We start from the raw sequence: 24,269 nt of genomic DNA, 5'->3' as shown, positions 1-24,269 counted from the left end.
TCTTGCTTTTAATACTGCTTTAAGTGTTAACCATTTGAGAAGCACAAATTGAAAGCCATTTCAGTGATACAGACTTGTCATTGTAGTGAACATTTATGTGGGATTTCTACGCCTCTGTCTTTTCATAGGCTGAATCTTTCACTTTGGCAGGATTTATTGTTGTGTCTTCACTTATGAAGGATGTTTTTGCTGGATATTAAATTTTAGGCTGGCAGTTTTTCTTTCAGCATTTTAAAGATTGTTTTCTGCCTTCCAACATTTTGTCATTCTGATTGTTTCTCTTTTAGAGATAATGTATCTTTCTTTCTCTTCAAGGTATACTATATTTCATCTTTCTCTGGAAGTTTTGAGATTTTTTTCCTTATCTTAGATTTTCAGCAGTTAAACCATAATGTTCCAACTGTGAAATTAAAAAAAAATTATCGTAATATTTGTAGAGCTGCTTCAATCTGGGACATGATGTCTTTTGTCAATTTTGAAAAATTCTTGGTTGATGTCCCTTTAAACAGTTCTTTTGCCGTATTCTCTTCCATCTTCTAGGATTCATGTTGCATGTTATACCTTTTACCGTGTCCCATGTGTCTATTATTTAGTTTTCTATGTTTTTCATAATTTGTTCCTCCCTGTGCCTCAGGCTAGATATTTTCTTTTGGTTTGTCCTTCAGTTCACTGATCTACTCTTCTGCAGTTAAATGCATTTGTTGAGGTCTTAATTTTATTTATTACAGTTTTCAATTTAAAATTTCCATTTGATTCTGCTTTTATAGATGTAGTTTTGTGGGAAAATTCTCTATTTTGTTATCTGTTTCCTTAAACATTTTTATTGCAGTAATTTGCAAGTTGTATCTCAACTCAATATCTGGACTATATGTAGGTCTTTCTCCTTTGTCTGTTTTTTCCTTTTGGCTTTTCAGTCATTTGATCTTGATTCCTGTTAACGTCTGCTTAAGTTTACTGAATGGTGGGCGCTGTGTATAAAAACCTGTGGAAGCTGTGGGTAATGTTATTCCCTCCAGAAAGGGTTGTTCTTCTGCCAGATAAGTTAGAGTAGGGGTGCTTCATCTTGATCCCCTGTGGCTCAGGTGTTGGTCAAGGCTGTTCTGTTTCTGCTTGGCCCTTATTCTGAAGGCATAGCCCTTCAGGGGTCTCAACTGCAAGCTTTCTCTTTTAAAGGCCCTGAACTCATTTGTCTTTCCTAGCACGATGAAACTGCTGAATGTGCTGGTTATCTTTGCAGCCTCTTAGATGCTGCTTTCTGCCTTCGCTTCTCAGCTTCTCAACTTCCTGCCCTGCGCAGTTTAGGACTTGGCAAATGCCTTGAAAGGAAAAGCCATGGGGAATTTCAGGCTCACTTCACTATCATCTTGGCCCCTCAAGTCTTAGCTGCTTTGGTTGTTATCCAGTGACTTCAAACAGTTGTTTTTTGTTTTGTTTCGTTTATATTTTATCCAGCCAGGAGGGTTAGTCTGATATAAGCCACTTTCAGAATCAGTTTTCAGTTTACATTTTCCATTATTTTATGGCATTTGTAAAGCGTGAAAAGGTTTTTTTTTTATCTTTAATAAATGTTAAGCTTATACTCTGGGTGTTCTGCTATGGCCTTCTAACACTAAAGTATAAGATATAATCTTTGGTTAAAGTAAGAAATAGAAACATTTATTGAGTTTCAAATACATGAAGGCCCTTATTAAACATTTTATAAGCATTTTCAAGTCTAGGAGGAAAGACAGCACCATCAAATCTTCAAAAAAAACCCTGCTATCTAATATTGTACTTACGTGTCAAATGAATTATAGTACAGCGCATACTATAGGAGGGCAAAAACTGATATTTACTATATACCCCTGGTAGGTCATTTAATCCTCAGAATAAGCATATGTATGAGTAGATGTTGTTTCCATTTTAACAGATGAGGAAAAATGGTCAGTTGTAAAAAATTTGAAAATACACAAAATTATAAAGAAGAAAATTAAAATCACCCACAGTCTACTGAGAGATAAGCACTAAGAACATTTTTGGTCTAAGAACATGTCTAGTTTGTTTCCAGTGCGTATGAATGTATGTTATGTATCATCTTGAGGCAATGAGCTCAGAACATTTTATTTGCTTTAAAAAGTGTTTAGTGGCCAGCCCAGTGGCACAGCGGTTAAGTGCACACGTTCCACTTCAGCGGCCTGGGCTTTGCCGGTTCGGATCCCAGGTGCAGACGTGGCACCGCTTGTCAAGCCATGCTGTGGCAGGCGTCCCACATATAAAGTAGAGGAAGATGGGCATGGATGTTAGCTCAGGGCCAGTCTTCCTCAGCAAAAAGAGGAGGGTTGGCAGTAGCTAGCTCAAGGCTAATCTTCCTCAAAAAAAAAAAAAAGTGTTTAGATTGGCTGTGTGCCCTTCTAGCATTTCTCCTTCAATTTCTTTGTAACTTGTCTATTTCTAATGTCTTTTAAAATTAATTTACACGGTACTTAAAAACCTTTTTAACTTTGAAAGGTTGATAACGTTTCAAATAGTGCAGACAAAAATGTTTTCAGCTGATATTTTCTTTCTAGTAATGGACTGGTACAATGGACTATTATTTCTCTGAGAATTAATGTTAATTTTATATAAATTATAGAATTATATATTGTGATTTTTTAAAAAGTTGGTATTAGTGTTTTAATATCATTCGTTAAGCTTCCTAATAACTTTTTTGTTTGTATTTTAAAGGCCAAACTGTTTTCAGATAGTCGTTCAGCACTTCAGTGAAGAACATTACATCTTTTACTTTGCAGGAGAAACCCCTGAACAAGCAGAGGTAAGTTAATTGTTTCTTCAACTACTGTAAACCTTGATAACCTTTATTTAGCCATGTTTTGTGTTTAACTAGAATAGAAAACTGTTGCATTTAAGACAAAGCAATAAAAAGGATACCTGAAATCTAATCATCTTTTTATTTTAAGGAATGAGAACTTGTATGTGTAAAAAAATTTTTTGAAAGAAATGCAGAAAAACGCAGTGAAGGGTCATTAGGAATGAAAACTCCGTTTTAAATTGACCTTTAAATCCTCTATGGTGTTGAGTCCAACTGAGAATGCTCATTTAGACTCCTCTCTGCAGGAGGGTAAGAGACATTCTCAGTGCAATCAAAAGGTAAGCCAGTTAGTTTTGCTAACAAGCGTTGTTACTCTTCGCTGGTTGAACTCCATGTCTAAAAACAGAAGTTCAGTCATCAAAAGGGAAAATATTTTAGGAATTTCTGTTTTTCTCTTAAGTTTAGAGAAAATGTCTACTTTCAGCAGTGGCCATTTATCATGTACAATGTTCTTCTTAAAACTTTTATTAAATTGTAAGTAACGCTGTGAAGAAATAATGTTTTTAAAAATCTCCTTTTAAAAATATTTTGATTTCTTTGACCCATCATGCTTCTGGTATTTAGTGTTTAGTGGTATTGTAGAAATAGGGCAGTGTTTCTTCTGTCTGTACTATATGGAAGGAACCTGAAGGTGGTTAAGAGGTCAAAGAATGCGAGTTTGTTGAAATAGAAGATAATTTGCCAACCCTGGATATGACGCAGATGCTTTTAAAACTAGATCCTGATTTGGGCCCCTGACTCATAAATTAGGAAAATATCTTAGACTCTAGAATAAACTTGATGAATGAGCCACTATGTTTGATGGCTCATAATTGAATGTCAAGTTTTAAATGTTTGCAGAATATCTCAAATACTCATTATTAACATATAACACACATAAAACTTTGTTCTGTGGGTATGTATCCCTAATTTTTAGATGCAAAAAGTAGGGCTGAAAACATTTCAGTAACAGACATTTTTGTAAAATGTTATAAATTCAGAAGAAATTTAAACTTCAGTATGATATCTTCCAGCTATTTTACCATGTTCCCTCTTTCTAAATAAAGGTATGTTACATACCTTGATGACATTTCAGTATGTTTTGCATGCCTCACTTAGCTGTATAAATAGAACATTTTTTAATTGTATTTTTATATACTCTTTCCATATTCTCCATTTCCATATACTACTTAAAGTCCAAAAATACCACTGGTATTTCTAGTTTTTGTTACTTTGATGGCCTGTGGGATCTCTGGTTACTCTCTTCTATTTCCAAAAGCTCATAGTAATTGCTTTGGTCTTAATTTGCTCTATTATAAAGATGTTTTCTAAACACTGACAGAGTTCAGATTCATTGAAATAGCCAACAAACTAAAGACATGATAGAGTACAGCAGTAGTACAGAATTTTCTAGAAACACATAAGCCAAAGTGAAATATTTAGATTTATTTTTGATAAACCTAAAACTATTCTCTCCTTTCTCCAGAGCACTAGATAGTTAAACATTTTGAAATACAGCTGCAATTTAATTTAAATATTAGGCTGAAATATTTTTTTAAATCTAATATTATATTTGAAAGGCTTACAAATAGCCCAGATCCCTTTCTACATTTCTGCCTATATGATGATCTGAGGTGAGGATTAGAATGAAATCAATCATCACATTATCAGTTGGTTTTGCAGTCAGCCGTCCTTTGACAAAATGCATCAAGTTAAATTCTGCCTTAGAGTACCGAGCGTGACAGCTTAACTGTACAGAAATTTTACTTTTTGGCTAATTAATGGCCACTCATTGGTGTACTTAACATTAATTTAGAGTTTCAACAGAAATACAATTTGTTACAGAATTATTATAATTGTTTTGGGCATTGTTTTACTTTATTGTGGCACAGATATATCAACGTGCAGCATACTCTATAGAAGTGGCAGTCAAGGGAAGGAAAGAACTATTGAATTTAAAAAACATTGATGATTGGAAACTGAATGGACTATCGCATAGTATATTTCTTTGAAATGGTGTTATTTTTTTTGTAGGATTGGATGAAAGGTCTACAGGCATTTTGCAATTTACGGAAAAGTAGTCCAGGGACATCTAATAAACGCCTGCGTCAGGTGAAACTTAATTTTTTTTGATTTGTTATTGTCACATTTTGCTTTATCACTTTGCTGTATTTTTATTTCTGTGGGAACGATTTTAGGCAACATTTCAAACACTGTAGAGTTCTTGAGAGGTTAATCTTTTCAGGCATTTTATAGCCTTGCTTCCACTTCTTCAATAGCAGGAGAAATGGTTATTTCTTTATGAAAGAGAATGTTCTTTATATACCTGCTGGGGTATTTAGTCCATAATGCCATCTTTTGAATATATACCAATGATTGTTTTTTTTCTTCCGCTTAAAATAACAATACCGAACCAATAACAATAGAAACTATTCTGTTGGGCACTTTTTTTTTTCTTCAAAAAATTATTTTGGCCTATTTCAAAAAAGTGGAACCTAAAGGTACTTAGTAAAAAGATCATTTGACTTCAGAGTGTACTAATTCCAATAAACTTTTTGGTTTTTCATTTTATAGTAACTGCTTTTGAAACCTGTTGCGTAACTCTGAGGTCATCTCCTATCTTATTTAAAACCTTAACATGTCCTACATGTTGATTTATGGAGAGTTAAGCTAGACAGTCTCTCTTTCTAGGTATGTAAAGTCGACTTTACACCCTCTATTTCTTTGCTTTTTTTCTTTATAGTTCTCTCCAGGTAATTGGAAAAAGGGAATTTTAACATTCTTGGAGGGTTTTTTTGTGGAGGATTCGCCCTGAGCCAACATCTGTTGTCAGTCTTCCTCTTTTTTTGCTTGAGGAAGATTAGCCCTGAGCTAACATCTGTGCCAGTCTTCCTCTGTTTTGTATGTGGGTCCCTGCCTCACAATGGCTGACGAGTGGTGCAGGTCCCTGCCTGGGATCTGGACCCACAAGCCTGGGCAGCCAAAGTGGAGTGCACTGAACTTAACCACTATGCCATGGGGCTGGCCCCAGCATTCTTGGAGTTTTAAGGAAAGTTTAGTACAATATTTATTTACCAGAGTGATTCTTGCTTTATTTATGGGAATTTCCAGTCAGCTTAGAGAATTTAATATATTGTTCTGTTGGAAGTAGATAAATTGTTAATATTTAGGTGACTACAAATTATATTCCCTGCAGCTGAAAGTCTGATCCTTTCCCCAGGGACATTTAATTATGCACATAATCATTATGTGTTCTCAAAACAGTTTACAATTTTTTAAGCTGTGGGAAATCAGATTGAATTTTTACAAATTGTGTCTTGTGTGAAACTGTAGCCATGAAGTTATCCTTTGTAGGTATAAAATGATATAACCATAGCTAACATCTCGAGCCCTTTCTATGTGTCAGGTATTTTGCTGTGTGCTTTACACATATTATTTCTAATCTTTACAACAATTTGCAGTGGAGACTTTATCCTAATTTTATATTTGAGGAATGCAAGGCTCAGAGAGGCTGACTTGTTCACAGCCCACTAGCAGGGGTGGCAAGGGGGAAAGAAGCCCTGATGCTAGAAGGTACATGGTCTTAGTTTTGGCGTCAAAACTGACAGATAACTTCTTTGGATCTGTATCCTTTTCCGTAAAATGAGAATGTAGAATGGGTGTTTTAAAAATATTTTCTAGCTGTGAAACTTTTTATAGAAATAAAATCTTCCAGATGAGCATTATGTAACATACCGGATTTTGATTTGGGTGGATGATAGTTGTTTACTTATATTAATAAGTAAATCCTCTTCTCAGCTTCACTTCCTCTGAACCATTGTTTTATAATAGAAAAAGCGTATTTCATTATTTCTGTGAGAATATAATTGGAGGAATAAGTTGTAAAACAAAATTGCATTTTTTTTTTTAAGATTTTATTTTTTCCTTTTTCTCCCCAAAGCCCCCTGGTACATAGTTGTATGTTCTTCGTTGTGGGTCCTTCTAGTTGTGGCATGTGGGTCGCTGCCTCAGCGTGGTTTGATGAGCAGTGCCAAGTCCGTGCCCAGGATTTGAACCAACGAAACACTGGGCCGCCTGCAGCGGAGCGCGCAAACCTAACCACTCGGCCACGGGGCCAGCCCCAAAATTGCATTTTTTTAAGTAGGAAGAATTAAGTATGTGAATGTTGTATTTTATATGTCACATAAAAGGGAAAATATAATTGAAGGTCATATTTTTGCCAAAAAGGAAAAATAAGTCACTATTTTGGGTTTTTATTTTATGGTAATTGCCTCTGAAACCTAATGCATAATTCTTGAACTCTGGGGTAACTATTTTTGTGTTTCCTTCAGGTCAGCAGTCTTGTGTTACATATTGAAGAAGCCCACAAACTCCCAGTAAAACACTTTACTAATCCATATTGTAACATCTACCTGAATAGTGTCCAGGTAGCCAAAACTCATGCGCGGGAAGGACAAAACCCTGTGTGGTCGGAAGAGTTTGTCTTCGAGTAAGTCTGCTTTTATCATTACACGAAATCGTTTTTCTTTACCATATTGCATTCTCTTTCCACTTTTTTGGTCTCTGTATCTAAAATGTCAGAACAAGGTACCAAGTTCAGGCATTTTAATAGTACATACATTTTTTTCTCTATTGTATTTATTCACTTTTATTAGTAAAGTGCTATGTCCTTGGTTTTTCACCTAGTTATTAACATGAATTAGTATTACTAGAAAGTCCAAAAACATTTACTAACACACATAACGAAAATGTTTCCAGGATTTACTCGAGGAGGTTAAAGATGGTAGGGAAAGTATAATTTTGCTTGTCTGTATTCTTGTATAGCAAATAATAAAAAGTGTTTTGAGTCTAGTTTTAAATCCAGCCTATTCCAGGTGTTTAGCAGCAGAAATAGGGGCTTATTTGATACTAGAAGTAAAGGAATGAGACAGCTGGATGCCAGGACGTTGTTAATGCCTTTTCTCCTTGCTCCTTTAGTGATCTTCCTCCTGACATCAACAGATTTGAAATAACTCTTAGTAATAAAACAAAGAAAAGCAAAGATCCTGATATCTGTAAGTTAATACAGAAATTTCTTTCTAAAGTAAAAAAGCATGTTTTATATAGTTTTTAAATTCATAATGAAATGTAGTCTAAAATGAAAATTAAAAAATACATAGAAGTGCAAGTAGTATAATTTGAGAGTTTCTTTTTGTACCTCTAAAAGTATCGATTGTTGTGAAAGAAATGTCTAAGAAAGAAAAAAAGGCCAGAATTGCTAAATGGTACAAACTTTAGCTCAGGACCTTAAGATGAAATTACATGTCTGTTCACCCTCTGCTCCTCAGTGAACGGGCTGAAGAAAACAGCAGCAGTGGTCATCTTTTCGTGGTGCTTCCCCTATATCTCCTTTCTCCCTTTTACGTTTTTCCTACTTTCCTATATTTTGCTTGTAAGTGAAAAAAAGCACTCAATTAAAAAAAAAAGTCTTTAAACCACAGTACACTAGTTATTCTTTTCTGGTAGTCAGACCCTCCCAGTTCTCGTTCTCAGCGGCGCATCTCTTCCCAGCCTCTCACTGAAACAGGTGGTGGTGGGATCCAGTGGCTCATATCAGAGTGAAGTAGGTTAATACCGTCTTAAAAGTCAGGCTCAGGGGAGGAAGTGGTAACAGTGCTAACGGACAGATCAAAGCCTAAGTTTTCCTCTATGTTTATTCTGTAATTTCTGTACTGTTTAAGTGCTTAACATTTTTTAGTGGTTCCCCATTACTTTTAAGATAAAATCCAAACCCCCTAGTAATGACACAGAAGAAAGGCCCTTTCCTCATCCACTCCACCCCCACTTGCTCTCACTGTGTCATCTTTTGTATATCCTTCTCTTCAGCTGTACCAGCTGTCTTATGGCTCTTAAATTATCCATGGATTTTAAAAGCATCCACAATCCCTTCTATTTGGACTGCTCTCCCCTCCGCCCCCTTCTTTTCTACTTAGCTATACTTCCAGAACCTGTTACAAGTCAGCTTAAGGGTTACCTGTTTGGAATGGATTTTTTTTTTTTTGGAGGAAGATTAGCCCTGAGCTAACACCTGCCGCCAATCCTCCTCTTTTTGCTGAGGAAGATTGGCCCTGAGCTAACATCTGTGCCCATCTTCCTCTACTTTATATGTGGGACGCCTGCCACAGCACCGCTTGATAAGCGGTGCATAGGTCCACACCCAGGATCCCAACTGGCAAACCCAGGCCGCCTAAGTGAAATATCCGAACTTAACCGCTGTGCCAGCCCCTGGAATGGATTTTTAACCTCCAAAGGCTGAATTACATATTATTTCTCTGTTCTCCAGTAGCGTTAACCACTCTTAACAGCACTTATCACACTGAATAATTGATTTCTTGCCTAGACCGTGACCATCATGCAAGTCAAAGACCATGTCCTAATCACATCTGTATTTCATATCCCTGTCTGTCACAGAGTGTGGCACATAGTAGGCATTCAGTGAATTAATGAAGCAAAGCATTAAGTATTGAATTTGTGATATCACTGAAAACTCCTTTAATAAAAAGCATTTAACACTATAGAGAAGACAGAACATCAGGAAAATTTGCTTGTGACTAATTATACTGTCGTCTTTTTAGACAGTAATCATTTGATGTTTTTCTATCAAAGTATTTATGCGCTGCCAGTTGAGCCGGTTGCAGAAAGGGCATGCCACAGATGAATGGTTTTTGCTCAGCTCCCATATACCATTAAAAGGTATTGAACCAGGATCCCTGCGTGTCCGAGCACGGTATTCTATGGAAAAAATCATGCCAGAAGAAGAATACAGTGAATTTAAAGAGGTATTAAGTTATTTTCCCGTCTAATTAGTTTTGATGGCACTAACAGAAATATTTAATATTTAATAAAAGATCCACTAAGTTAAATATAGTAATTTCATCGCCTAGTGGCTCACTGACAGGCAGAGGTTGAAAAGCTTTGTGGTAGTATGATGTTGGTCTTAAGAGATTATAAATACATAGGCTACAAACTCATTCTATTTTTAATAAATTTATTCCATAGAATATATTCCTAAATATAAGAACATATTTCCTGTCAGTCTCACTGAGAATGCCAAATGCTGTGTACTTTCAATAATCTGTCTTGATGTCATTTTTAGCTTATGCTGCAAAAGGAGCTTCATGTAGTCTATGCTTTATCACACGTATGTGGACAGGACCGAACACTACTGGCTAGCATCCTACTGAGGATTTTTCTTCATGAAAAGCTTGAATCATTGTTGTTATGTACACTAAATGACAGAGAAATAAGCATGGAAGGTATAGTATGGATGTGTTAGTGTGATACTTTTAAAAACTGGGTTAACAATTAGGTTTTATATATCAAGTACATATGGACTCTTTCTTAGACTATATTAAATAGTTAAATAATTTTGCACAATAAGTTATTCTGTTTTTCCTTCATTAAAAATTACAGTTGGAATGTCAGTTTTGATTTTTATGCTGGCTAATATGGGGGGGGGGGTTAGAACTTCCGATACAGGTTTTTGTCGTGGCAAATTAGTTTAGAAGCCATAAGAAAGTGACTTCTATGTCCAGAGCAATGGCTCACAGTGCTTGATTGTTAAGAATAGTTTGTATACTTAGCATGTTCTCATTACTAATTCGTTGCATAAAAGTTGGTGTCAGCTGCGTGTTATTTCCAGCTTCTATAATAGGTAGTTCTCAGGCAGGATGGCTGGGCACATATAGTGCTTTTTAAGGGCTTACAAATATATCAGAATAACCCATTTCCAGGACTTCGACTTAGTTACAGGGCTTGCTTCTGTTCCCCAAATAAACTGTAAAATCTAGAACTATTTACTCCTAAACATAGAAAATGTAAAAATATATAGATTTGTCAGGAAAGATAAAGTCATGGTGCATATTTTACACTGAAATTGTCTTTTCTGATAATATTTGTATTTCTTAGGATTTTATTAAACAGTCATTAATTAGCCATATTTTAGGCTAATAATTTATACTGGGATTTTATGTTATATTCTTATTTGGAAATCAATTCAGATTTTTCAAAGCATGGGCTCAGCGGAGAGCAAAGCTGGATTCTGGTCCTAGTTTTAGGCCTTAAATCATATAACCATTCGAAGCCTTTGTTTTTTCATATGAACATGACAGTGTTAATCTCTAATCATGATGATGATCTAATGAAGTAATAAAGTCTTTTGAAGAGTTAAGTCTGCAGAAATATAGATGTCATTATAATCAGTACTTCACTGCTGCATGCAAATAAGCATACTTAAATGGCTGTAATTGTTAAGGAAAAAATGAATTCATTTAATTTCCAGTTTGGTTCACATTAGTACAGTCCTTTAAAAATAATCTTTTAATATTTATGTAGATGAAGCCACTACCCTATTTCGAGCCACAACGCTCGCAAGCACCTTGATGGAGCAGTATATGAAAGCCACTGCTACACAGTTTGTTCATCATGCTTTGAAAGACTCTATCTTAAAGATAATGGAAAGCAAGCAGTCTTGTGAGGTAAGAATTGAATGTTTTTAAGTATTTCAGCGAAGAGCACATTTTAATAGGTAATACTTTATAGCTAATTACATTTTAAGGAAAATATATTAGCTTTCTAAAATTATTCGTCAGAGCAGTTATATCTTTTGTAATACCTTTAGAAAAATGTTATGCAAAACAGACTTTTTAAAAAAGATGTACTTTATTTGGGGATTAAAAACTTCAAATTGCACCAGAAATTCATGAAGGTATTTTATTTCTCCTACTGTACTAATGATAAAAAGTATATGCTACTTTCAGAAGGTGTGCATAACATAAATTGAAGTTTTTGCTAGAGACTTCTGTTGTATAACCTAGGTAAGTTCTATGTGGCATTTCATAATAACTTCTAGGTTTGTCCTTGAAGGTTTTTGGTGGGGAGCAGGGGCAGGGATATGAGATAATCCCCTCAAAAGCAAATAAAAACATCCTCTTAGGATTCATTATTAAGGCTTTAGTATAAATTCATAATAAACCATTAAGATAAAGAATGGAATCTCATTTATATGGCTGCTGTCGCATTTTATTTGGAAGGTAGAGCAACTACAGAAGGAAGATACTAAATATATTTTTTAGATCTGATACAAAATTAATAAAATAAGGAATTGCTTTTGATAATGTACACTGGGGGAGCTGTTAAATGTTAATTCTGCACCGAGTTGTCAATTTTTACTAATTAAAGGGTAGAAATCGATGATTTAGTGTTGAAAACCTGAGGTGGCCCCATAGTGGACGGACCTGTAAAGGACCCAGCAGAGCAGCAGGTCTGCAGAGTCTCTGGACGTGGGATCCAGGCTGGGGAACTGAGACTTCCCGGATAAATCTCCTCCACTGATTCTAGATCAGAACGCTCAGATTTTAAGGATTGCTGGAAAAGTTTTGAGAAAGGTTCATGATTCTGCTTAAGGCATTTGGTATTTTATTAGTCATTAAATAAATCTTATTCAGAAAAGCTTTTCAATATCAGTTTTTTCCCTGAAATAAATAGAATTAACATAGCTTTTATTATAATAATATGGTGATCTTTCTTCACATTTAAATACTCCAGGTATATTTGTGAATTTTTTTTGTCTTCTAGTTGAGAATACTATATCTAAAATAAAGTCTAATCCAATTTTGTGTGCCTGTAAAAATCTATGGTAAAGTGTGGTAAATGAATAGAACTTTACGTACTGGTATTAATCCCAAAGCAACTGAAAATTGTTGAATAGTCACTTCTTGCTCTTCAGTTGAGTACTTGAGAATTGATGGTAACAAACCCATTAGGAGGAGTTCCATAGAGCAAACTACTTAAAAATTCCCATTTACACCCACCCCCTAGAAAGACTAATGCAGAATGAAAAATAGAAAACCTTAAAAACTAGAACTGTTTGATTACCTTGCATTTGCATTTATCATTGCCAAGGTGCATTTATATTGATTTATTCCTTCTCTTAGTTAAGTCCATCAAAGTTAGAAAAAAATGAAGATGTGAACACTAATTTAGCACACCTATTGAACATACTTTCAGAGCTTGTGGAGAAAATATTCATGGCTTCAGAAATACTTCCACCGTAAGTGGTGAAATTTTAATTTGACAAGAAATTGTATATCTGCATTTTGAAAAATCTGTATTTCTAAAACGTGTAAGCTTTTTCACTGTCCGATGTAATATTCTGAAAAAGTTAATCTTTATAAGATGAATTGTGTTTAAGGAGAATGATTTGAAGAAACCATAGTGAAATAGTTACGTTAAAATAAAACAAATCATGTTTTTTAATACAGGCCAGTGTCTGCTTTACATAGTAACTTGGGGAATGAATAGAGGCTCACAGTCCAGATTTGAGGAGATCATATAAAACATGTATCTGTCCAGTCTCTACTTGACTGTCTTCCTTAAAATGTCCACCGGATAAGTACTCAATATCTGCTTAGTGGCTCCCAGAGTTCGTAAACTCACTTATTCACATAGAAGTTGTTAAGTCAAAATCTGTCTCTAAGCAGTCTCAAAATGGTAAGATTGTTTAATGTGAAGGATTGGCTAAATGAATTGCTGATGAAAATTTATTTAAGTTTTCCTTATCCCTTGCTAAATGTGTCTCTCATTACTTTTAGCAAAGTACTTTTTGGGGGGAAAAGGCCAGTTGCATTAAAATGTTGTGTATTTGGTGAATTAAGCTTTTGGCTGCACTGAGATCAGTAGTGTCCCTTCTTTCTCGATTGAGATGATTGTGTTATTTTGGCAGGACACTGAGATATATTTATGGGTGTTTACAGAAATCTGTTCAGCACAAGTGGCCTACAAATACTACCATGAGAACAAGAGTTGTTAGGTAAGGCTCATCAGTTCATTTGTTACATCATTGTATACAGCATGTACTGACAGTCAAGGGGGTAGAAATATGTGAAAATTTGAGACTAACAGTACTAATTCAAGACCTTTCTCTTTTATTTTTATGTCAGAGCCCTGTTGAATATTTTCTGGGTTCAGATGGCTCCTAAACTTTCACTTACTATGTTTGTTGTTTGGAAGGCACTATGCATTTCCTAAAAACCTGAACATTCATTTACAGTCTATTTACTATTTGGGATTTTTTATCTTACAGAGTGAAGTTAAAAGTTATATAAGCAATAAAATCTGTAGGTAACTTGATATAGTACTCTTGATACACACCTACATGCTATATACATACATACAAGAAGAGAAGAAGAGGGAAAGAGAGATTGATTTGGTGCTAAGAAAGAAGAGCAATAATTGAACCGTTTACATATTGATTAATCAGTTTCTAATATAGTCTGTCCCTCTGGGCTAATCTCCAAGCAGAGCCTCTGGTTCTGAAGCTGTTTCAGTGTGCGCATTGTGCAATAATTAGGAGGAATAGCTTTGGCAAGTCACAGAATTTTGTAGCTTATATAAGGGGACTTCATTATTATTATTTTAACTGATTTTTCCGAGGAGGAAGCAAATCCGTAGAGGTTAAATAGTTTGCTTAAGGTTGTCTAGAAAGTTGGTGGCTAAGGCAGAACGAAAGGCAAACCTTCTAGGACCCAATCTAATATCCTTACCAGTACTACAGGCTTTTGTTAAACACACCCCAACTCCTTCAAGACAATTGGAAATTTAGTGCAAAAACACCAGAGAATATGGCAGTTAATAATAAAATAATTTATTATGTAGGATATATACTGCCAGTCATGTTATATCCCATGGAAAAAAATTAGGCAACCAATAAAGACACGAATATCATAAAATTAGTTTTGAAAACATGTTAATCCTGCCTCCAACCTAAATTTTGTAAAAAAGCTTCTACTCTTTTTAAAGGTAAAATCTCTCTTGGTTAGTAATGATATGACAAACATTTAAGAATTGTAGATTCTGTATTTCTTGGCTTTAGTAGTGATTGAGAGGAATAGAAAATTACAAGCATATAATGTTTTATCACAGTTATCAGTGTAATGTAAATTAAAACTATTCTATAAACTGTAGGTTTCAAACAAGTATAATTGTTAAGCAAATACAGCAGGAAATTCTGCTATGTGGATTGTTTGATACTACAGTGTTTTACTGGGTAGCTATGCCCAAGTTGATGATTTTTGTCCCTAGAGCTTTTAAATATATGTGTAGGTACCTAGTATCCCTCTTAAATTTAAAAAGACCTCTCAAAACTCTCAAAAAGTAGATGTGCACACCGAAATTCTTGTATGTTTGAACATTGCCAGGTTCTATTTCAGATTCAAAGGTCTATTTAAGCATCTAAATGTTTTCAAGCAAGATTCTTCATAAATTAATTTAAAAGATTGAAATTTAGACTGAATAATTGTTGTATATTATAATTGCAATAAATGCTGTTGGAGAAATAACATATTCATTTTCTAAGAGTCCAAAAGTTAGCACACTGTCATGTTGGAAGGTAAACGCTGAGAAGTTGGGTCATCCACTCTAGCAGACAACAGAGACTGCACGATTAGTTTAATCTCTAGAAAGAATTTGATCAACTATTTTGGGAATAATGCTCATCTTTACAAGGAGCAAGTGAGAGGTCAATTATTAGTATGGATTCCTCTTAAAAAGAAATTAGAGAATAATGTACATGATGACACATACTCTCTACCAGTAACTTAAGGAGGCAGACTAGGAATTGCCATAGAAGCTCACAGTTTTACATTATAATTGTTCCCTGGGTAACATTAGCAGGTATTTATCATATATGACAACGTTGTTAAGCCATGTGTTTTTATACTGATTTTTGTTTTTTGCTATTATCACTTTATAATTTGAAAACTTTTTCTAACTTTAGAAAGCCTAGCGTCTTTTTCTTTATTGCCATGAAAGCTTTCAGCTTTCTGTTGTATATGTTTTCATTTATCAAGAAGTCACTTTTTCCCTAGTACAGTGGATTCTTATTTTTATATGAGTCATCAACAAAATTAATATAATTGATTTATAACTGCCTTTACTGGGTGTTCTGTTTAAAGAAAGAAAGAGAAGTGAGAGCAGGGAAGTCTCAGACCTTAGGGGACTGTGCGTCTGTAGGAAGCTTTATCTGTAGTCCTCTAGAATTTCAGAACTTCTTAGTGTTCCTAAGCACACTACATCCTCAAAGTAAGCAGAAAAGGCGCTACTAGCTTAGAATAAATAAATAATAGACAAGACAGTAAACTATACAGATATAACTTAAATCCTGCCAAGGTAAAGCTAAAATTCCACCTTTGGGAAATGAATAATATATTTTAATGCAAATAAGTATGTTCTTAAAGTATGATACTTTAGCTTATTATTTTCTTGAAGCCATATTTGGGCTTCCCTACCTTAGTTTAAAGTTCATGGTTCTACGAGTATAAAAATTTTGTTTATATTTATTATTTTAATGTAACACTTATGTAGTAGTTTTCTAAAGAAAAATTTCCCTCCCATTCAGTGGTTTTGTTTTTCTTCGACTTATCTGTCCTGCCATCCTGAATCCACGGATGTTTAATATCATCTCAGGTAATCAGCTTTTGATATATTTTGAAATTTAAAAAATTAGAATGAAGTTTCATACTATTTTAGTAAGGTTACTCATTTTTCCTTTTTTTTTATTATCCAATTCTAAGACTTGGCATAAAACATTCCAAAGCACCTTTTTCTTCTTTCTTCTTTTTGCTACTTTACCTTTTCTTTCCATTTTGTTTCTTACCCTCTTTCCATCTGATACCTGAAGTCTAAGATGGCATGATTAGGCACACGTTACTTTTTTCCATTCCTACTGTTCTCAAACTCTTTTATGATGACTTTTTCCAGTTTGCAACTTGGCTTTTGCAGGTTGGGAAGAAGAGCTTTAAGCCCTCTCTAGACCCTGTCACTGCCCCTGCTAGTTGAATTTTAAGATCAAATTAAAATTATAGCTACAGTTGCAGTAATGCTCTGTGAATACTTATGAAAATTGCCTCTTTAGAGATTAGAGATTTCTTGTCACCAGTTGTGTTAATTGGCCATTTTAAACTCCAATAAACCAGATGTGGTTTTACTTATCACCCATGTATGTCCATTATGGAATGACTTTCCAGTGTTGTAGGCTTTTTTCAAAGAAAGGTAAGAGTGATATTTGTGACTATGAATGTAATAATGAGCCATCAGTAACAGAATGTTAAAGCGGAACCTGAACCACTTTTTCTTAATTTGAAGCTCAAAGTTGTATAAATAAATATTTTGGAATACTTAAGTTTTCCCTTTATAGCCATCACATCTCTGTAATTATCTTCTATTGCTGCTAAGACAGTTAAATCTATGGGGCTAGGTTTTAGAATTCTTCTGGAGAGATTTATTTATCTAAATGTTGGCCTCCGAACCACTAGGCAATACTATTTATAGTTTACCAGCTTAAGATACAAAGTAAAATCTAAACCAGTCAGTCAGGCAGACTACCCACAGATTTTTACTGTTAAATAATTATCTTAAGTTTCAGCGCTTATATTTAATAGCCATAAATACTCTTCATTTATGTTCTAGTATCTGTATTTTATAGGGAAATGTTTCCTGACTAATCTTTAAAATATTTTAAAAGTTTATTAAATTGTTTTTCTTCTCAAAATAAAGCAGAGGTCTCAAACTTTATCTTTGTTGTTGAGCTTTAAATGAAGTATTTGTAGTCAGTGAAGGTTGCTCAGATTGCAAATTGCTAACCTGAGTGGGTTGAAATTATCTTTGTGCATTGTCTCGAAGTGTGTGCAGTGTAACAGTCTTTTTAGCAATAAAGATAAAGCTTTGAGGTATTTTGAAATATTATCAACCGGTTGGGAATTGCTGAGTCTTATAGAACCCTTTTCACAAACCTAGAAGCACTGATAAGTATATTCAATTTTTACCCCTTTAACTCAAGTTCTTTTGAATTATACATTTTCCAAAAAACATTATGAGTTCTGAATAGAAGAATGTTAGTACTTTTAACAGTAAAGAATATTAAAGTGCTAAATTTATCATGGCTTACTTGGAAGTATCTTTGGAGTTGGTGTCATTAGCTGTGCCCAATTCTCTTACAGATTCCCCGTCTCCTATTGCTGCAAGAACTCTGATATTAGTGGCTAAATCTGTGCAGAACTTAGCAAATCTTGTGGAATTTGGAGCTAAGGTAAAAACATTTTGATACTTTAAAATGTCACAAGGAATGAAACATCGACATGATAAAGCCGTAAAACATAGCTTAAGTAAATTTTTAACAGTGGATGTTTCATAAAGAGAATTTAGGTTTTTGTTGGTATGTTCACATTTTTAAAATGTTTAGATTTTACATTTTAATAATGGAATTTTTTAAACCACCATTGTAGGTATTATGGAAAAGTATTTTTTCAATTTCCAGTATACTCAAATTCTACCACTTTTAAATACAGAAAATCAATGAGCGTATTTTTAAATGCACCCCAACCATTTTAATATTTATTTCACAATAAACTATTCACTGTAAATATTAAAACTTGGACTAGTTTTTAAACACCTGTATGTGATCCCACTACCTAAGGATGATGACTCTTAATATCCTGGTAGGGATCATACTATCACACACCTGCTTTTGTCAACATGTGACAAACTTCTTGCCGTACCTGGAAATATATAACTATTTTATTATTCTGAATGACTATGTAGTATGCCATCATGTAGATGTTAAGTAGTCCTCTGTTGGATATTTAGATGGCTTCCAGTTTGTCACTGTTATAAATATTGCTGTAACAAATATCAAACTCATCCATTTATTTCCTTTAACTTTGGAGTAAAATTACTAAGACTTTTTGCTCCCTACAGCCTTGCGAAAACTCAATGAATATTATTCTTTTTAATTTTTGCTGATCTGAAAGGCGTAATATTACTTTCTAGTTCGTTATTTCATTCCTCTTGGAGAGACTGAACGACTTTTCACGTGTATTTTGTTGGCATTGACTATTTAGGTCTTTATCTCATCTTACTCAGTTTCTCACTGATTTTGAGAGAGCTTGTGTTAATACTGACCCTTTACTGTATTACAACACAGCATATTTTTAAACAGGGTTAAGATTTTCATATGAAGAGCAGTTTATATGTATGGCTTAACTTTTGAATTTACCTGAATCCTGAGGCAGGTTATGAGGGATGTATTTTCGTATTGCAGTCCTCATCACACTGGATTTCAGTTTCCTATCTTCTCTGTGAGATTCTCACCTCTGGGTTGGCCTCATGTTTGTCTTGGTGCGTGGCAAATAAGTTTCCCAGTAATAATTTTTGAATGAATTACATATAGCAATTTGTGTCTGCTAGGCTATGTGTTTTGATTTGTTTTCATCCAGAATTTATTTTTTCATTAAAATTACTCCAATTCCTTAGTAGAGCTGCTTGTTTATATTAGAAGGAAAATACTGTTATTGTATGATTAATTCTTGTAAACATGTTTTGCTGTTGACAGACATAATTAGATTTGTAAGAATTCTTGCTACATGTATGGTTTTTTAAGGATCAGACAATAATGTTTGTTCTTGATGTATATAGTAAACTTTTCATTTTTACATTTTTAGGAGCCCTATATGGAAGGTGTCAATCCATTCATCAAAAGTAACAAACATCGTATGATCATGTTTTTAGATGAACTTGGGGTATGTATATAATCTTTCAAGTACTTTGAGAACTATATTTAGTATAACTGAGTAAGCTCATTTAAGCAACAACCTTTAGAAAGATTTTCTATCTAGAATTTAAAAAAAAAAAGAAAAAGCTACATATTTTTGTCTACCTTCCTAAACAAATTATTATAACCATTTACTCTTATGCTAAATAGTTGGCACCAAGCATACACTATTGTGGCTTTTGGACTTGTGTCAGTTTTTAGTTTCTATCTCATCTTTCATTATCCTCTCAGCTGTTCATCTCACAGCTGTGACATTCTTTTGCCACTTTAGCTACTTTTACTTTGCTGCTACTTTCTGGAATGTCAAACAAGATGGATGATCTACAGTTCTGACCAGGTTAAATAAGTAAATGGGTTGGAGAACGAGTGTTCTTATGGCTTTTCTAGGAATAACATACTTCGTTGAGTGGGATTACCTATGCCTTATAAATAAAATAGTGATTATAAAATTTAAAATAGGCAATTTTTAAATAATTTCTAAGACTGGATTTCTTAGTAAAGTTAAGTTTTCTTGATTGTTATAGATTTTCAGATATTGAATTGATATAAAACTAAATAAATAAATTAGTAGTTTGGTTCATATATATAGAGACCAGAAAGGGAGCATACATCTGTGAATTTAGCTAGGTGTATGCTGGCTATAGAACTCTGTGTTGCTATAATCTGTGTCTTCTCTACTAGACTGTGAGCTGTCTGAAGGCAAATACTGTAGTGTCTTCCATCTCTGTGCTCCTTCATTCTCGGAATGAATAAGTGAATAACTGCAGCAATTAATGAATTAAGAATGAATCATATTTCTTTATACCATAGAAAACTATGTCTTTTCCAATTTTTAGGAATGTGCAGTTTTTAGGAAGGTATTGGCACCACTAGGGAGAGGAATAGATTTATTCAAAACTACTGGTGATCTGAGCACATGTTAATGCTCTAAATAACATCACTGGGTGCTAATAAAGTATATCAACTTATTACAGTGACTACGTTACTTTATGAAACCTATGTGAAGATATCATATTGAATACCGATCATTTCCACACGTTAGCAGGTGTTTGGGCACAGTCCACAGATAATTACAGCCCTGACAGAGTCTCATCACACTTTCATAAAGTGGCTCTTACTTGTACATGCTGGTCCATTTGGACAAACTATAGTAGGTTAATAATGAAATTCAGTCTGAAGGAGTGGAGGAATTTTAAATTTAGGTTACATTTAATCCAGATTAGCAGTTAATGCTTACATTGTTTATTTGCCATATGTTCCAGATCTAGAAAAAAAAACACTCTTTATCAAGTTTAGGAAACCCATTTATTTGGAATAGCAGTAATACTGCACAATGGAATGCACATGCTATGGAAGAAAATGGAACCTGGTTTTGATGTGAATGCTGAGGTCACAAAATCTATGTTTTATCAGAATTAGCACTGCATATTACATTTCAGTGTGTCCTTAGAATTTCAAGAGACGTTTAAGAGAATATTATATGTTAAAAAGTCTATCTACTATAACTAATTAGGATATTTTCAGAAGAGACTATAAAGATTTGTATTTCTAAATGCAGTTTTTTGATTCCCTTAAAGAATGTGCCCGAACTTCCCGACACTACAGAGCATTCTAGAACTGACCTGTCCCGTGATTTAGCAGCACTGCATGAGATTTGCGTGGCCCATTCAGATGAACTGCGAACGCTCAGTAATGAGCGTGGTGCACAGCAGGTAGGTTTTCGACAGCCTTCGTTAACAGTGTTTCATTAGCACTTAAGCAGAATGTCAGCATAAGACTCTGAGAAATAATAAATAGCTGAATTATAGTCATTTTTATTTTATCAGTTACATTAAATTTTTAAGAATCTGAATCATAATCCAAAAAGATTGTGACAAACAGGGATAACAGGCACAGACTAAGATATGTATTTTTGATACCGCAAAATGTCAAATCTTGGTGTTGAGACTAAATTAATGTTAATGTTTTGCTAAGAAATGGTGGTGCTCATACACTCTAGTGGCATGTGTGAAGATGGCAGATGAGCTAATGATAAGTCAGTAGTGATGTGGTTTTTTCTTTCTGTTTCTCTCTCTCTCCCCGACACAGTGAGTCTGTGGCCAGATGATTTGCAAGCTGTCAAACACATGAGAATTATTCAGGAATTTTAATAAAAATATTTCAAGCTCCAGATCCAGAGATTCTGGAGTGTGGCCTTGGAACTTGACATTTTTAATAAGCTCTTCCTGACTACTGTCACTACACTGGCCAACCATTTGGCAGGGAACCTTGTAGAAGAGATTAAAGCATTGAGTTTGGCAATTCTGAGTTCTTTTCAACAGGAGATACTAAAATCAAGTTTAGATTGTCTGGCTCATTAAGGTTTCGATCACTTTAGAAAACTTAAGCAAATATGCACCATGGGCCTACTTAATGTGCTCAAGGCATGTATAATGTCTTCTTGCTACACTGAGGCTGGGTTTATTATATGACTTGCTTTAAATATTAAACTAAAAATAAAATTCTTATCGGAGAATTTGGCCCAAATAAGACTTTTAAAGAAAGGTAAAGGAGCTGTTTGGTTTAATTTTAGGCCCAAGGTAGTCACATTTCTTCCCTGATTCTTTAAAGCATTCACTTGGCTGCAAGTTAATTGCGCTTTTGTGATCTTATAGGGCCTAAGATGTGTCATTTATAATGATAAATCTGTCTTCTGGCAAGATGTTCCATCCTGGATTGTTCTAGCATAAGTAGATCTGAGAACGCCAAACAAGTGAATTTCTATTCACTTCAGGGTACAAAAATTCTATTATGACCAAAGATATTCAGTCAAGGGCTGAATAGGAACTTTCATAATTTTATGCTTTGAGTAGAATGGTAATGTTATTTTATGAATTCCTTTGAGTAGACGGGGCATTTATCAAATACAAGTTCCCATCCTTGAAATTTCTGACTGAGCTTTCATTTACTTAACTAATTATTTTCATACTGTTTTTCCTTATCTAGCATGTATTGAAAAAGCTTCTGGCTATAACAGAACTGCTTCAACAAAAACAAAACCAGTATACAAAAACCAATGATGTCAGGTAGCAGCCTTTGCCCAAGTGTTCTGCATGGATTCAACATGGCAATTCACATCAGTATAATGTCTCCTTTGCTCTTGCCAAAAAATAGCACACCTTTCCACATTCCAGTGATGTGTGAGCTATGCAAACAGAACTCAAGATTCTGCTGGTGAATAACTGCCAGCAGCTTTGTAAGCTATCTGTGCAGGATATTTGCACTTTTTCCACAAATGGAATCAATCTTTACCAACCTCTGAGCCTTGGTGTACAGATCACCTTTCACACAAAATGCTATGACTGTATCTTGAACTTTGAAAATATATTTTCAATACATCCAATTGCCAAAGTTTTGCTGTCTCTTGGAAAAAGAACTATGAAATCAACTGACAAGAAAAAGCATTCTCTGTTGACAATTGAGTATAACTGGATTCCAGACTGTTCTTACTGTAACTTCTTCCTGATTAGGAATATGACCATTTGACTGTTCAATGACTTCATTTGTATTTACAGTTTCCAGAGTTTGCCATTATAATAGGAACAATCTTTGCTGTATACTTTTTTAAAATACTGTGTGCTATTTCTTGCTGGAACTGTTGAAAGAAAATATATAGAATGGATCTATTGCTCATCAGCTTTATTTTTTAAACATACACTTATTTTGTTGGAATTGTCAAAGACTGTATTTAGATCTCATAATGCTTTTGTTAAATGTTTACAACAGTAAATAGTTTGAATTCAATAAATATTATTGGTCATTGTATTGATCAATGCATGTTACCCATTCAGCCATTTTCTAGATTACCAATTTCTTTGTGTTAAAAAATACCCTACAATGCTTTTGTTGAAAGTATTCATTCATTAATTCCAAGTTGATTTTGCAAACCAGTCACTTAACAGCTATCCATCTTTGAACTTCTGACTACTTGTTTATCTGCTGGATATTTAGTTTGACTGTATAGTTTTATTTGCTTCTATATGTGTATTTTTGTGAAGTATTCACAAGGGTTAAGTTAAAATAAAACCAAGGGATATCTTGAATAACTGATTACTTTTGTCTAAATACAGCTAAGCATTTAAGTTCAGTATTTTCTTCCCCTTTTAGGGGCAGTTCAAATTTAGAACCAGACAGAGCAAGGCCCAGGGAGAGGCTGAAACTTCAGATTTTTTTTTTTTTTTTTGGCCAACTGTCTCTTTTGAAGGATTCCATTAATGTATTCATTATATATTTGTTAAGCAACAATTCCTTCCTTCTCATAAGGGGAGAGAAGGCACACAAAAAACGTGGCAGAATATCATCCGTAGTCAAAGTGAGCAAGACAGGAGCTAAAGGAGGTAATGGGAAAACTATTTCCACAGTAAAGAAAAATTTTCTAAAGGTCTGGATTCCAAGAGCAACAGTTTATTCTATCCCTCTGCCGTTCAAAATATAGGAAAAAACAAAATGTTACCTAGTCGAGGGTTTAAAAGCTATCTGCATAGTATAATTGTAAGCTGTAAAAGGCTGTGATTTCTGTGAAGGCAGCTAGCTCTGATGCAGCTGCAGTCACAGCTGAACAGTGACAGCAAAACACTCACCACACCCTGTGCTCCTTTTCCTTGATGTCAGCTCACTTCCATTTCTTCCCTTCTTGTCTCTGAATCACACTCCTTTCCTCTCTTCCATCTCTCCTGCTTTTCAGCTAGACTACCACAGTGGTATCCCACTTGGTCTTGCGTTACAGGATAGACCAGCAGGGATATAGACTGTCACATC

General features: G+C 34.4%; 1 protein-coding gene across 1 annotated transcript in view; it reads left to right on the top strand.

Moving 5' to 3' along the window:
- Positions 1–23,557, top strand: part of RASA1 (RAS p21 protein activator 1) — a 100,972-nt gene extending 77,415 nt beyond the window's left edge. Inside the window, exons 12-25 of the mRNA XM_014857049.3 lie at positions 2,704–2,791; positions 4,862–4,939; positions 7,159–7,316; positions 7,805–7,881; positions 9,473–9,645; positions 9,963–10,122; positions 11,201–11,343; positions 12,802–12,917; positions 13,590–13,676; positions 16,263–16,330; positions 17,863–17,951; positions 19,363–19,440; positions 21,050–21,184; positions 22,458–23,557. Coding sequence (XP_014712535.1) covers positions 2,704–2,791; positions 4,862–4,939; positions 7,159–7,316; positions 7,805–7,881; positions 9,473–9,645; positions 9,963–10,122; positions 11,201–11,343; positions 12,802–12,917; positions 13,590–13,676; positions 16,263–16,330; positions 17,863–17,951; positions 19,363–19,440; positions 21,050–21,184; positions 22,458–22,541 — 1,534 coding nt within the window. The 3' untranslated portion in view covers positions 22,542–23,557. The remainder of the gene's footprint in view (positions 1–2,703; positions 2,792–4,861; positions 4,940–7,158; positions 7,317–7,804; positions 7,882–9,472; positions 9,646–9,962; positions 10,123–11,200; positions 11,344–12,801; positions 12,918–13,589; positions 13,677–16,262; positions 16,331–17,862; positions 17,952–19,362; positions 19,441–21,049; positions 21,185–22,457) is intronic.
- Positions 23,558–24,269: the final 712 nt, after the last annotated feature.

Source organism: Equus asinus, chromosome 9 (assembly GCF_041296235.1).
Source record: "Equus asinus isolate D_3611 breed Donkey chromosome 9, EquAss-T2T_v2, whole genome shotgun sequence".
Classification (NCBI taxonomy): Eukaryota; Metazoa; Chordata; class Mammalia; order Perissodactyla; family Equidae; genus Equus; species Equus asinus.
The sequence above is the reverse complement of the archived record's forward strand: the minus strand, read 5'-3'. Positions and strand labels throughout refer to the sequence as shown.